General features: G+C 41.2%; 3 protein-coding genes and 1 non-coding gene across 5 annotated transcripts in view; 2 read left to right on the forward strand and 2 right to left on the reverse strand.

The window, feature by feature from the left end:
- Window positions 1-2,301, reverse strand: part of btk (Bruton agammaglobulinemia tyrosine kinase) — a 22,561-nt gene extending 20,260 nt beyond the window's left edge. Inside the window, exon 1 of one of the 2 annotated variants that reach the window (XM_055927222.1) lies at window positions 2,095-2,301. The gene's annotated coding sequence lies outside the window, so the exon portion shown is untranslated. Of the gene's footprint in view, window positions 1-637; window positions 751-2,094 lie in introns of those variants that run through there. The other variant, XM_055927220.1, reaches the window with a different exon arrangement.
- On the forward strand, window positions 1,426-6,293 carry LOC129858195 (60S ribosomal protein L36a-like). Its single transcript, XM_055927227.1, has 5 exons — window positions 1,426-1,527; window positions 2,770-2,875; window positions 2,982-3,049; window positions 5,324-5,446; window positions 6,209-6,293. Exons 1-5 carry the CDS (start codon window positions 1,459-1,461, stop codon window positions 6,227-6,229), a joined length of 387 nt encoding a protein of 128 aa, XP_055783202.1. The 5' UTR covers window positions 1,426-1,458; the 3' UTR covers window positions 6,230-6,293.
- Window positions 4,834-4,970, forward strand: LOC129858735 (small nucleolar RNA SNORA9). The gene has a single exon (XR_008760088.1). It is a non-coding gene; the product is annotated as a small nucleolar RNA SNORA9 (small nucleolar RNA).
- Window positions 6,294-6,639: 346 nt separating the features above from the next.
- Window positions 6,640-14,787, reverse strand: gla (galactosidase, alpha). The gene is made up of 7 exons (XM_055927223.1): window positions 14,515-14,787; window positions 13,645-13,819; window positions 12,852-13,026; window positions 12,605-12,696; window positions 12,274-12,435; window positions 11,806-12,003; window positions 6,640-8,486 (listed from the first exon to the last, which is right to left on the reverse strand). Exons 1-7 carry the CDS (start codon window positions 14,691-14,693, stop codon window positions 8,223-8,225), a joined length of 1,245 nt encoding a protein of 414 aa, XP_055783198.1. The 5' UTR covers window positions 14,694-14,787; the 3' UTR covers window positions 6,640-8,222.
- Window positions 14,788-14,989: the final 202 nt, after the last annotated feature.

Raw genomic sequence — 14,989 nt, forward strand, 5'->3', positions numbered from 1 at the left:
TACATGTTCTTTGATATGCATGTGGGCATCATCCACCCTCCAACATACAATGCATCCAAGACGGGCCTGGACAATGAATAAACATCTAATAGAGATACTTAGGAATGATACATGAATGATAGGCTGTAGTTTGTTTGGACATTTTCCATCACTAAGAGAACATTTTCATGAACAAGATATTTGATTTAACCATGTTGCTGCTTTGGTTACGATAGTGAAAGTCCAGAAACGTCAAGCTTGCTTCAATGTTGGAGCTCCCAATGTCCTCCCAATGTAATGGTAGCTTAATATCATTCATGCTTTACATTTCTCGTTGAAACCTCACCAAAAGTGACCAAATTGAGGACTCTTAATTCATTCCTAGATATCATGTAGTGGTAATGTCAACCTTCTGACTTTTCTTTTAATATATCTATTTAAATCTTTATTTACCCAGGTAAGTCTTTCAGAACAAACTCTCTTCTACAATGACCATCTGGTTCTCTCTCAGGTAATGAGGACCTGCATACTCAATAGAAGCCTATTTTTCAATGTAACGCATACAGTAATATATAGCCTGCATGTAACCTATAGAGCTTTCATCTTTCCCCAGCAGATGGACCCCTACCATTTAGTTAGCAAATACCTCATCACTTACCTTAACTCTGACACTCAGCAACGCCTATAGACGGACCACTGTCTGCAGACTGTGATGTGGAGGGTTGACATGGACAAAGACCTCTCTTATTCCATGTACTAACAGTGTGTGGCAGCAGGAGACTAAACCCCACCCTTTCAGAGGAATTGACTTCATGCAGTTCCCCTTTTGCTTCCTGCTCATTTTTATATTAGCTCTCTGAAGCAGAGTTTGTGTGAAGTCGAAGAGGGCCAACTAACCATTAACGCGCCAGTACCCGTGAAGTAGGCTAAGGAATTAGTTATTTACAGTAGCATTAGACTGTGTTCAAACTTGACTGCCTCCGTGAAATGATAACTTCCTTGAGGCCTTTATAGACCAATGATAAGAATGAAAACAGCTTGAGTATAGGCTTAGTGATGAATATGGAATGTATGTGTATACATTACTGTTACCATTTTGTAAGCAAGGACTTTTGCCTGTGTGTCATATAAATAGAGTGGTGCAAAATAGTGTATTTATGGTCATCTGCAATGAAATATATGTTTAGCCCTAATTTATCACATCACCTGCATGGAACCCAAAGGAACCTGATTTAAATTATGATTATTAAAGTATAATTTATCGGGTAATAATGTATAATTCTGAAACATTTGATGACTTCATGGATTCTCATATGATTAAGCATACACACCAGTAGCCTTGTCATTTTACTAATATATCGATATTTTTTAAAGCTTTGTACTGGAGGACTACTACTACTACTTGTGGTCAACTTGGTTCTATTCTACACTCATAAACACAAGGTGGCAGTGTTCAAAATTAGGACCCATTGGTATCCAATGTTCTTTATGAAAAAGTGCTTCCGGCGTCATCCTTCCTCTTTTCGTCTGGATCGGGTCGTCGCCATGGTATGGAACTCAATCACTAATAGACTTTAAAAAAATATCAACTGTAATCTTCAAACTATACATTCACTTGTTACATTTGAAAGTACCCAATGTGTGAATGCAATGGTTAGGGACATGTATATCCCTTTATTCATGATTTTATCTGTATATCTCCCCCCAAAAGTTGCCTATATACAAAACTCGAGCGAATGGCTACGCTACGGTGATTGTATCGGTAACTACCTAGCTAGTTAATGAGTGACAGTCTCCTATTGAAATTGCCCTTATTACTGTGTTCTTGCCAATGAATGGTGTTAACATTTTATAAATGCATCCTTGCCAAATACCTTTCAAAGTTGTAATCATAGCAAATGTATTATAACTACCAAGTAGTGCTGCCCATTGATGCGTGCTATCAAGGAGATCCTGTTGTGTAACGATGGAACTAACTGCCCACACAAGCCTTTGGCAAATGGATTGTTGGTAGAGTTGATTATACAACTTTTTGAGTCAACAACACTAAACGCATGTACATGTAGTCGTTGGAACAAAAATGCCACATAGATGGTGCAAAGGCTCTTGGCCTACCTGAGAAACGCTTAGCTAACTCCGTTCTCTTGTATCAGGGATCATCAACTAAATTCAGCTGCGCGACGATTTTTTTTCTTGAGCGGATGGTCAGAGGGTCAGAACATGATTACTAATAATTTGTCTACTGCAAATTGACCGCAAGAAGCTTAATATAATAAAACAGAATAATTTCAAACCTTTCTTACATTTGTATACGATCACATACTGTATGTCTCTGTTATGTGTGGGAATACTTTGGAACAGATTTCCAAAATTAAAAACACTTGGAGTGATTTTCTGCTGTATATAAAATAATGTAGGAAAAAGCTGCTTGTATTCAATACTTTTTAAATTAAAAGTATGAATTTCAGCACCCCGCGGAAGGACCGCAGTTACAAATATAGGTTCTGGTAAGCGTTTTCAGAATTTACATTTTTAAACATATCGACTGCTGGTGACTCAATGTTGTTGAAAGGAAATCGCATGACCAGTTATCCAAACTCCACTCTGCCTCGATATGCGAAGGGAGTTCGAGTGTTCCTCGGCTAGTAGCCCCCTAGGTTGAATGGTAGTGACCAGTTCCCATGCTGGATATTTACTGCGAAGCCCAGAGACTCAATTTGAATGAAGAGGTACTTTAAATGTATCAGATTGCGGCACTTTGTCAGTATACATTCTAAATCTGTGATTCAGGTGAACGTGCCGAAGACACGCAGGACCTACTGCAAGAAGTGCAAGAGACACCAGCTTCACAAAGTTACCCAGTACAAGAAGGGAAAGGATTCCCTCTACGCACAGGGTGAGTTTGTCTCAATATGAGCATTGGCAGATGTGATGAACATATGACGCAGTATGGACTGCTAGGTGTTGCAAGTTAAATAATTGATGTACGATCTGTGTTTTAGGTAAGCGGAGATATGACAGAAAGCAGTCCGGTTACGGTGGACAGACCAAGCCTATTTTCCGCAAAAAGGTAAGCTTGCAAAGCTTTGTGTGTACTGGATATGTTACCAAAAGGTACCTTATATCAGTGGTATACTTCTCCTATCCTTGAGGAACCCAAACAGTACAGTTAAGTAGTCCTGGGGGTCTGGGGCAACAGAGTTGAAGTCGGAAGTTTACACACACTTAGCTTGGAGTCATTAAAACTAGTTTTTCAACCACTTCACAAATTTCTTGTTAAACAAACTATAGTTTTGGCAAGTCGTTTAGGACATCTACAAATTACCCAAGTAATTTTTCCAACAATTGTTTACAGACAGATTATTTCACTGTATCACAATTCCAGTGGGTCAGAAGTTTACATACACTAAGTTGACTGCCATTAAACAGCTTGGAAAATTCCAGAAAATGATGTCATGGGTTTAGAAGCTTCTGATAGGCTAATTGACATCATTTCAGTCAACTGCAGGTGTACCTGTGGATGTATTTCAAGGCCTACTTTCAAACTCAATGCCTCTTTGCTTAACATCATGGGAAAATCAAAAGAAATAAGCCAAGACCTCAGGAAATACATTTTGTAGACCTCCACAAGTTTGGTTCATCCTTGGGAGCAATTTCCAAACACCTGAAGGTACCACGTTCATCTGTACAAACAATAGTTTGCAAGTATAAACATCATGGGACCATGCAGCAGTCATACCGCTCAGGAAGGAGACGTATTCTGTCTCCTAGAGATTGACATACTTTCCTGCAAAAAGTGCAAATCAATCCCAGAACAACAGCAAAGGACCTTGTGAAGATGCTGGAGGAAACGGATACAAAAGTATCTATATCCACTGTCAAACGAGTCCTATATCGACAACCTGAAAGGCCACTCAGCAAGGAAGAAGCCACTGCTCCAAAACCGCCATAAAAAAGTCAGACTACGGTTTGCAACTGCACATGGGGACAAAGATCGTACTTTTTGGAGAAATGTCCTCTGGTTTGATGAAACAAAAATATAACTGTTTGGCCATAATGACCATCGTTATGTTTGGAGGAAAAAGGGGGAGGCTTGCAAGCCAATTAACACCATCCCAACCGTGAAGCAAGGGGTGGCAGCATCATGTTGTGGGGATGCTTTGCTGCAGGAGGGACTGGTGCACTTGACAAAAGATGGCATCATGAGGTAGGACAATTATGTGGATATGTTGAAGCAACATCTCAAGACATCAATCAGGAAGTTAAAGTTTGGTCGCAAATGGGTCTTCCAAATGGACAATGACCCCAAGCATACTTACAAAGTTGTGGCAAAAGGGCTTAAGGACAACAGTCAAGGTTTTGGAGTGGCCATCACAAAGCACTGACCTCAATCCTATAGACAATTTGTGAGCAGAACCTGAAAAAGCGTGTGCGAGCAAAGAGGCCTACAAACTTGACTCAGTTACACCAGCTGTCAGGAGGAATGGGCCAAAATTCACCCAACTTATTGTGGGAAGCTTGTGGAAGGCTACCTGAAATGTTTGACCCAAGTTAAATAATGTAATGGCAATGCTACCAAATACTAATTGAGTGTATATAAACTTCTGACCCACTGGGAATGTGATGAAAGCTGATAAATCATTCTCTATTATTCTGACATTTCACATTTTTAAAAGAAAGTGGTGATCCTAACTGACCTAAAACAGGGATTAAATGTCAAGAATTGTGAAAAACTGAGTTTAAATGTATTTGGCTAAGGTGTATGTAAACTTCCGACTTCAACTGTACATGTACTGTTGATTACTCAAGGAAAGGAGTTGAACCACTGATATACCTTACAAATGTGTACTATTTGTGCAGGTCATTGTCAGCAAGGCTTGGCCTGTAGTGGCTTTGTCCTTTCCTAAGGTGTCTGCTAGAGAAAACTGAGATGGTTTGAGGCCCTGCTGTGTCTCTTCCATGGCAAGGTTATAGGTAAACCTCAGACAACTTGATTATTAATGAACACTTTATTTCTCCTTTACTTCGGCACCTACATATAATACAGTATTGACAAAAATTTTACACTCCAGCAAATGAAAAGGTGTTGGGGGTAGAATTTTGAGCTCTGAAATGGAGAAACGCTGGCAACGCTGTTATTATCCACCCTTTTCCCAAATTTTGCACTCAAACACCCTCTCATGGATTTGAAAGGAATGGGTGGTAACTTCCTCTAGCCATTTAATGCATGAAGGGGAGTGAACGAGAACACACTTCAGGAGAGGGGTAGATCATCAGAATGCCGCTGCCTTGTGTCATGTGTGCATGGATCCTGGACTGTGGTAACATTGTATTCTCTCCTCAGGCCAAGACCACAAAGAAGATTGTGTTAAGGCTGGAGTGTGTGGAGCCCAACTGCAGGGCCAAGAGAATGGTGCCCATCAAGAGATGCAAACACTTTGAGCTGGGAGGTGACAAGAAGAGAAAGGTAAGCACAAACTCTAGCCAAGTAGTGCAACACAGACGTTCCTGGCCCATGTTTATTCTGCATGTGGGATGGGTTGTGTATTTGTTCCACAGCCATGAAAAGCAATGTGTGTATGCACAGTGCATTTGGAAAGTCTGGGTCTGAATACTTATGGTAATGTGATATTTCAGTTTATTTTTAATGTGAGAATATTTTGTCATTATGGTATATTGTGTGTAGATTAATGAGGGGGGGGGGGGGGCAATTTAATCAATTTTAGAATAAGGCTGTAAAGTAAATGTGGGAAAGTCAAGGGGTCTGAATACTTTCTGAATGTACTGTACTAGGGTTATTCAACTCTTACCCTACAGGGTCCAGAGCCTGCTGTTTTTTAGTGTTATCGTTGGTGACATTTGACAATGTTAAACTATCCTTGATACACCTGAGTTTTTCCACTTTAAATCGTTGCTCTATAGAACATTTAGTCAATTACAAAAATGCATGCTTCCTCTGAACTCAGGGGTTATTAGACAGCCTGGAGAGGAATTGACAATAGCAGTCTGAAGGCCCTCTCTGGCCAAACGTGTGCGGCTCTTGAATTGTTTGGATTTTAGATATGCCCTAATGAATGTTAACAAGTTCTATTAAGTTGTCAAATTGAAAGATGTGATTGGATTCAGAAGTGGTGTTTCGGATTTTTTGTTGTGGAAAGGTGAATAGTTTCAATGTGCTGGTTGAATATCTGAGCTGCCTTATAACCTTGTTTGTATTGTCTCCTTTTAGGGCCAGGTCATCCAGTTCTAGGTTGTGGGTCAATCTATTGGATGGACTTGTCGTTTTTCCCCCCAATAAATGTATAAAAATTTTACCAGATGTCTCATCTCTCCTTACTGTACCTTGGTGGTAATTACAAGATGATGGCAATTAGTTGGTGGATATGAAGATGTAATTGGCCATTCCAGAATTTACAACTTAACCTTTCCAAGAGTGGTTAAAGCACATCAGTATAAACACTAGCGGATAACCATGCCTGAATCATCTCCTCATGGGCTTAGTACAACAGTCTAACCCCATCAGAACCGAATGATGTATATAAACCCTAGAATGCTGACGCTATGTATCGGCCATTGAGATGCTTTGAAGACACCGATCGGCCATATTGGCACTCCCTAGTAGGAGCAGTCCTCCATAGGAATGAATGGAATAAAACAGTATTTCAAATAAATGTTTCAAGGACAATTGCATGTATTTAAGTATATTTGTTGTACGCTTACATTAATATCAAATTATACTATAAGGAATATTTGTATACATTCTTGTTTAGGTCACATTTATAAAAAAATCTAATAAATGCATTTCTATAGCTTCCAAAATATTTTTACAACGGTGGGGTCCCATATCTAGTGTGTGTACGTATATTGAAGTGATAAGAACCCCAAATGAGATTTTGGGATTAAAGCCCTTGTTCTACTTACAGTTAGATGAACACACGGATACAATTTTTGCTTGTGTAGTTTGAAGGAAGTTGGCAGTAGTTTTGCCAGCCAATGCTAACTAGGGTAGTGCAAAGACAGCATTGAAAAGATTTAAAACAATCATTTCGATATGGTCAGTCCTTGCCTGTGGAAATTTGGGGACAACCAGCATCATAAGTTTGACATATTGCATTACTTTATGGCTGGTTAAGAACTACAGAAGTGTAAATCTACCACAGAAGTAATTTTATGGCTGGTTAAGACAACTACAGAAGTGTAAACCTACCACAGAAGTAATTTTATGGCTGGTTATGACATCTACCACACAAGGCAAAACATTCCATTACACCATATAGCCTACTTGTCAACAGTATGTTTACTATAATTTTCTAAAATTTACCAAATTAAATTGCACACACATTGATGTCAGACATGCACCGACCCCAACACTCTTGCTGATGACTGGGATGTATGCAGGACAAGACACCCTCTTGACATAAGGGCATATATTCTGGTCATACACTTTGACACTTCCAAAAAGCATTATTTTCTTAGTCACAGGGTCAAAGTGTTTTCTACAAGTTATTTAAAATATGAAGAAAAAAAACGACAAAATAATTACGAAGGCCTTTTGGCAAGGAAAAAACATTTGAATAAATGTGGGTTTTGACACTTACGCAAGTGTCATAACCAGCCATAAAAATAACGTCACAACAGGTGTAAATATGGGTCATGACAATGTTATGATCCCATTTTGACAAGTTATGTCAGCTGTTATGACATTGACATGGTTATAACCATGTGATAACGCTGGTTGAAGTGTTACCGTAAATTTAAGTAATGTTTTTCCAGCCCCATCCCGAAGTTGACCAAAAAAGTGGCAGGTTGATGGCTTTGGTTTTGTTTGAATTCCAGATTGCCCCTTTAATTAAATGTGAACATTTCCAAACATGATTGTACCAAAGTAACAGTTACTGCAAATCAGGAAAAATTGTTACAGTACTACTGATTTTTGCTATCTGAACATTCAGGTGTCTGCCATCCAGCAAATCTCCTTTTTGTGACCAGAACAATTGGCATACAAAACATGAACAATTACTAACACATTCCACACTTAAAATAAAGATGAAAAATCCCTCTAATAATTCAAGGGAAGCACACCAACTAAATAACCTATTCTAAGGTTCATAAATCCTGTGCATTTCAATCAGTGCTGGGTGAGGGCCAGGGCCCATATGCTTGTCTGCTAGCTACACCATACTAAAGAACTGCTCACGTTGGGCATGTCCTTCCATAATTGCCATTGGGTGTTGAAGTCACACTTAAATGGGGGTGACAGTCAGCAGTGCTGTGCCAGAAGGGTTGACCACCACCACAAGTTTACTGAGTAGGGTCTGGACCCCCAGCTCCTTGTAGCTGGGCAGGACCTGGGTGACATTACACTGGGGGTGGCAGATCTTCCAGCTAGGCAGCGTGGCCAGGGTGAGGGGGAAGCCTCGGGGACCACCGATCTCCTGCTTGTTCATCACTGCCAGAGCCAACCGGCCACCAGACAGGTGTCTTTCCCACACCTCGAAACTGTCCACCTGTCAATCAACAGTCAGGTTAGTTTCAACAGCCTGATTTCAGATTATAAACTGGGTGGTTCGAGCCCTGAATACTGATTGGCTGAAAGCCGTGGTATATCAGACCGTATACCACAGGTATGACAAAACATTTATTTTTACTGCTCTAACTGCGTTGGTAACCAGTCTATAATAGCAATAAGGCACCTCAGGGGTTTGTGATATACGGCCAATATACCATGGCTAAGGGCTGTTCTTATGCACGACGCAATGCGGAGTACATTTAAACTCAGTTTCACAATTCCTGACATTTAATCCTAGTAAAAATTCCCTGTCTTAAGTCAGTTAGGATCACCACTTTATTTTAAGAATGTGAAATGTCAGAATAATAGTAGAGAGAATTATTTATTTCAGCTTTCATCACATTCCTCAGTGTGTCAGAAGTTTACATACACTCAATTAGTATTTGGTAGCATTTCCTTTAAATTGTTTAACGTGGGTCAATGTTTCAGGTCGCCTTCCACAAGCTTCCCACAATAAGTTGTGTGAATTTTGGCCCATTCCTCCTGACAGAGCTGGGGTAACTAAGTCAGGTTTGTAGGCCTTGCTCGCACACATTTTATATAGGATTGAGGTCAGGGCTTTGTGATGGCCACTCCAATACCTTGACTTTGTTGTCCTTAGGCTATTTTGCCACAACTTTGTAAGTATGCTTGTGGTCATTGTCCATTTGGAAGACCCATTTGCGACCAAGCTTTAACTTCCTGACTGATGTCTTGAGATGTTGCTTCAATATATCCACATCATTTTCCTCCCTAATGATGCCATCTATTTTGTGAAGTGCATCAGTCCCTCCTGCAGCAAAGCATCCCCACAACATGATGCTGCCACCCTCGTGCTTCACGGTTGGGATAGTGTTCTTTGGCTTGCAAGCCTCCCGCTTTTTCCTCCAAACATAACGATGGTCATTACAGCCAAACAGTTATATTTTTGTTTCATCAGACCAGAGGACATTTCACCAAAAAGTGCAATCTTTGTCCCCATGTGCGGTTGCAAACCATCTCCTGGCTTTTTTTATGGCGGTTTTGGAGCAGTGGCTTCTTCCTTGCTGAGTGGCCTTTCAGGTTGTCGACATAGGACTTGTTTTACTGTGGTTATAGATACTTTTGTACCCGTTTCCTCCAGCATCTTCACAAGGTCCTTTGCTGTTGTTCTGGGATTGATTTGCAGTTTTTGCACCAAAGTATGTTCATCTCTAGGAGACAGAACGCGTCTCCTTCCTGAGCGGTATGACGGATGCGTGGTCCCATGGTGTTTATACTTGCGTACTATTATTTGTACAGATGAATGTGGTACCTTCAGGCATTTGGAAATTGCTCCCAAGGATGAACCAGACTTGTAGAGGTCTACAATTTTTTTCCTGGGATCTTGGCTGATTTCTTTTGATTTTTCCCATGATGTCAAGCAAAGAGGCACTGAGTTTGAAGGTAGGCCTTGAGATACAAGTACACCCCCAATTGACTCAAATGATGTCAATTAGCCTATGACATCATTTTCTGGAATTTTCCAAGCTGTTTAATGGCAGTCAACTTAGTGTATGTAAACTTCTGACCCACTGGAATTGTGATACAGTGAATTATAAGTGAAATAATCTGTCCATAAACAATTGTTGGACAAATTACTTGTGTCATGCACAAAGTAGAGGTCCTAACCGACTTCGCCACGTGACTGTTGTGTTGCTAAACAACCAACCCGTCTATATGTGTTACCGGCATCGGTGGTGTTGATTATTGGGGGAAAGTAAATATTTTATGTGGCTACAGATGAACGCCATATGGTTTCGGAGTTGGCAATTTATAGTGAACGCATGATGTTAGATGTCATTTCTTTGGTGTTTCAGGCTTTTTGAGTTTGATTAGGCCCTGTGATAGTGGAGCTGCATAAGGGTATTTGACCATTATTACACTGAACAAAAATATTAAACAACAACTTCAAATATTTTAATGTGTTACAGTTCACATAAAGGAAATCAGTCAATTGAAATAAATTGGGCCCTAATCTATGGTTTCACATGACTGGGAATACAAATATGCATCGGTTGGTCACAAATACCCTTAAAAAAAAAACGGTCAGTATCTGGTGTGACCACCATTTGTCTCATGCAACGCGACATCTTCACATAGAGTTGATCAGGCTGTTGATTGTGGCCTGTGGAATGTTGTCCTACTGCTCTTCAATGGCTATGCGAAGTTGCTGGATAATGGTGGAAACTGGAACACACTGTCGTACACGTCAAACCAGAGCATCCCAAAGATGCTCAATTGGTGACATGTCTGGTGAGTATGCAGGCCATTTCCAGCAACAATGACATCAGCAAACTGTTCTCCCACACAATGCCATACACGCTGTCTGCCATCTGCTCAGTACAGTTGAAACAGAGATTAATCCATGAAGAGCACACTACTCCAGCGTGCCAGTGGCCATCAAAGGTGAGCATTTGCCCACATAGTCGCTTACGATGCCAAACTGCAGTCAGGTCTAGACCTTGGTGAGGACAACGAGCACGCAGATGAGCTTCCCTGAGACTGTTTGACAGTTTGTGCAGAAATTCTTTGTTTGTGAAAACCCAGTTTCATCAGCTGTCCGGGTGGCTGGTCTCAGACAATCTCCCAAGTGAAGAAGCTGATGTGGAGGTCCTGGGCTGGTGCGGTTACACATGGTATGCGGTTGTGAGGCCGGTTGGATGTACTGCCAAATTCTCTAAAACGATGTTGGAGGAGGCTTATGGTAGGGAAATTAACATGCAATTCTCTGGCAACAGCTCTGGTGGACATTCCTGTAGTCAGCCAAATGCAGCCTCCCTCAAAACGTTAGATATCTGTGGCATTGTGTTGTGTGACAAAACTGCACATTTTAGAGTGGCCTTTTATTGTCCCCTGCACAAGGTGCACCTGTGTAATGATAATTTTTTAATCAGCTTACTGATATGCCACACCTGTCAGGTGGATGAATCTTGGCAAAGGAGAAATGCTCATTAACAGGGATGTAAACATATTTGGGCACAACATTTTAGACAAATAAGCTTTTTGTACTTATGGACAATTTCTGGTATTTCAGCTCATGAAACATGGAACCAACACTTTACATGTTGCGTTTATATTTTGGTTCAGTGTTGTATTGAAATGTATTAGCACCGAGTAGTCACATTTAAAGTAGGATTTGGTACTGCACAACAGAAGTAGCATATGCCCTGTTTGTTTTATGTGTGGCGGTAATTCTATTCTCCATTGTGCATTACCATGAAATATCCCCAGTGAGTGACAGAGTAGAGGTGTACTACCTTGGCTGTGCGATAGCCCTGCCTGCCCAGTGGGTCCTGACTGATGTCGATGATCCTTGTGTTCTGCAGCAGCTGCTTGGACCGGGGGCAGATGTCTCTCAGGTCATTGGACATCAGCAGAGGGGCGGCCATGATGGCCCACAATGCCATCTGAGACTCCTGTTGGGCGTGACTCAGGCCAAAGTTTCCAATCACCAGCTGAGGAAGGAACACCATCAATGTCAATCAGACATACTATTCAGACAAAGTACATGGGTTATGGCAGGAACAGCTGGTGTGAGTAAGATGAAAAGTTGATGATTAATCATTACTCAGACCAGTGAAACAGTAAAACTAAATGCCATCAACTGAGTAGCAGGATTCGATTGGTCAATTCAGGAAGTTCACTTAAACATTCCCCATAGAAAACAATGGGATGAATTGGCCCCAACTCCTTATCCATAGCAAAAAGTGGAACCGCCACAGTACCATGTCAGGGTCATTCCAGCCCCCAGGCCCAGCCGCTGGGACAATGACGTCCTGATGGTCGGCAGTCCAGTCCAAGATGGTCTTCACACTGTCCCAGGAGTCATACACATCCGCAAAGTTTCGCCAGTGGTTACAGACCTTCCGTATGGCAGCATAGTCTGGCTGTGAGTACATCATTGACATGGTGGGACACATTAATCAATGCAAAATGAATCATGAATGAATCCTCCTGACTAACATTAAATCAATTCAGTTTCTGATATATTTAGCATTTTCATTAGCCAACGAACTGAAGGAATAAAGGCATTTACCACCTCGCCTCTTTTCCTACCTGATGGTACGGCCACTCATACAGTGGCCACTCGCAGGAGTACAGGATACTTCTCCCAGTTCGGTTCAGTGCTATTGACATGTTTGTGTAACCTGGGGAAAAAAAGGTCACACAGCAGTAATTATAAGGTTTCGGGTGTTACCAATCAATCACTCTCTATTCAATTAATGAAACGTAACTTAATCTGAAAGACTTTTGAGCTGTTGAATTAGTCATTTTGTAGCATGACATTTAATATATAAATCACCTTCTCCCAGTAAAGTCCACTTCATGTAGCACCCATCAAATTTGAGCAGATCCACACCCCAATCAGCAAAGGTCTGAGCGTCGATGTCGTAGTATCCCAGGCTCCCTGGAAAGCCTCCACATGTAAAGGTTCCCAAATCAGCATAGATCCCCAACTTGAGACCCTTGGAATGAACCTGTATAACCAATCACAAATCATTTTACAATACGGCTTTTAGAAAAGGTTTGTCCTGTAGGCCAAAATCCATGAACAAAGTGGACCCTCACAGTTGAAACCAGTAGATGGTGATGTTGTATTACCAAACCACATTTCCATGGCACTTCAGAGGGTTTTGAAACCTTTGGTCATTTAGCACCATGGTAATAGCAATATTCCCTTTCTGTTTGCTCATAGTTATGTGTCACTCTTAGCAAAGTGGATGATCTAATTAGTAAACCACATAACATAATACAGTCCCATTGGGTAGGTTATCACTCGAGGAAGGACATGTTTCTGTTTGTTGTGTTAAAGTGACAGAGTGTGTGATAGAAAAGCACTGGGAACTAGAAAAGCACTGGGAACTAGAAAAGCACTGGGAACTAGAAAACATTGGCGTTAGAGCTGACATAAGCAGTGCATCACCAACTGTATGTGGATAATATAAGTTGTCCCTCAACAACTGGTTCATGTTCAGTAGACATGAAACCAAAACAAATGGCCCAAAAGTAAATGATTATTTTAATTTTCCATTGCAAAACATTTTTCTACATGTGTGCCCTAATGAGCATGACCTCTCTGTAGCCTATACACTCACATAGTCGGCCAGTTTCTTGATGCCTCTGGGGAACCGCTTCGGGTCTGCCTGAAGGCGTCCCTTGGCGTCACGTTGGTGGCTGGGCCAACAGTCATCGATGCAGACATACTCGTAGCCAGCCTCCTTCCAGCCTTCCATCACCATCACATCTGCCATCTGCATGTAGAGATTCTCACTAGCAGCACAGAGATCAGGGACAGACAGAGGAAACTATTAGCCAGTTCATATTGTCATATTAACTATGCTTCAATGTGTCAATGAAGTAACAGTGAACGTGTGAGGCCATTTATACCTGATGAATGTAGAACCACCCCACTAACATTAATGTTACCGCCTACAGTTACTCTACTTCCTGCTATGAGTTTGAATTGAGCGGTCATCAGAATGGTCTAAGCTAGTTTAGTGGTGTCAATTTGGGTGGGGATACTTTGTGGAACGTTCCAACAGGAATCTGTTGCAAAAACGTCGTAAATAACAAGGCTGCCAACAAACAACGCATACAGAGTTGTATAGCGGCAGAATAAGATACCGGGTAGGGCGTGGGCTATTTAATTAAGTTTTTCACTCCCAACGTTTATTCCGAAAAATGTCTGTCCTCACTCTGGTAGCCTGTGGACAAACATTAAGAATAAGCTACGTGGTGAGTTGATGCCTATTCGGCAGCTAGTTAGCTAGGTGAATTGATAATGCTACTTTGTGTGCGTTGTTTGTTGGCATCCTTGTACTTACGAAGTTTTTGGAAAAGATTCCTGTTGGAACGTGCCACAAAATTATACCCATACTGTCAATTGTGTTTCCCTTGCCTTCAATGTTTGAGTCTGGAACATTTAAATGTACGCGTAGAGTTGAGGGTGAAACCAGATGTCATACCTGATGCAATTATTGGGGTCCGTGTCACAGTCGACATTGCACATGAATCTCTCCCAATGCAGCCAACCCATTGTAGGCTTGAGCGCGAGACCATTGTCCAGAGATCGAACTGGACTGATAAAAGCACCGATTGTAAATAGCACCAGAACTACAGCACCCATTTGAGTTACTGGTTTCATTTGACCAACGAATAATCTTCATCAACAATGTGTGAATTAAAAGCACGTCTATTTCCTGATAGTGACACAAACTGGGTCCGCCTTACCGGAAGATTGACTGCAACATGGACCAGTAATATCATGATGCGCTGGAAACTAGCCAATCACGTTGCACCCGTGTCTGGATATAAACAAGGAAGCGCACCTGTGTCAAGTGTTTGCATGATGACATGGATTGTAATTCAACATTTTTGCCTGTAACTTGTGATGTGCACCTGGCCAGAACTTCATAATCCTTTTTGCTACGTTTGAAAAGA

The sequence above is a fragment of the Salvelinus fontinalis genome, chromosome 6 (genome assembly GCF_029448725.1).
Source record: "Salvelinus fontinalis isolate EN_2023a chromosome 6, ASM2944872v1, whole genome shotgun sequence".
Classification (NCBI taxonomy): domain Eukaryota; kingdom Metazoa; phylum Chordata; class Actinopteri; order Salmoniformes; family Salmonidae; genus Salvelinus; species Salvelinus fontinalis.

Coding starts and splice junctions, on each gene's coding strand:
- gla (XM_055927223.1), bottom strand. CDS start 14,693: ATGAAACCAGTAACTCAAATGGGTGCTGTAGTTCTGGTGCTATTTACA. Junction 12,697..12,851: donor GTGGACTTTACTGGGAGAAG/GTGATTTATATA, acceptor TTTTTTCCCCAG/GTTACACAAACATGTCAATA. Junction 12,004..12,273: donor GCTGGAATGACCCTGACATG/GTACTGTGGCGG, acceptor TTCCTTCCTCAG/CTGGTGATTGGAAACTTTGG.
- LOC129858195 (XM_055927227.1), top strand. CDS start 1,459: ATGTTCTTTATGAAAAAGTGCTTCCGGCGTCATCCTTCCTCTTTTCGT. Junction 1,528..2,769: donor TGGATCGGGTCGTCGCCATG/GTATGGAACTCA, acceptor TCTGTGATTCAG/GTGAACGTGCCGAAGACACG. Junction 2,876..2,981: donor GGATTCCCTCTACGCACAGG/GTGAGTTTGTCT, acceptor TCTGTGTTTTAG/GTAAGCGGAGATATGACAGA.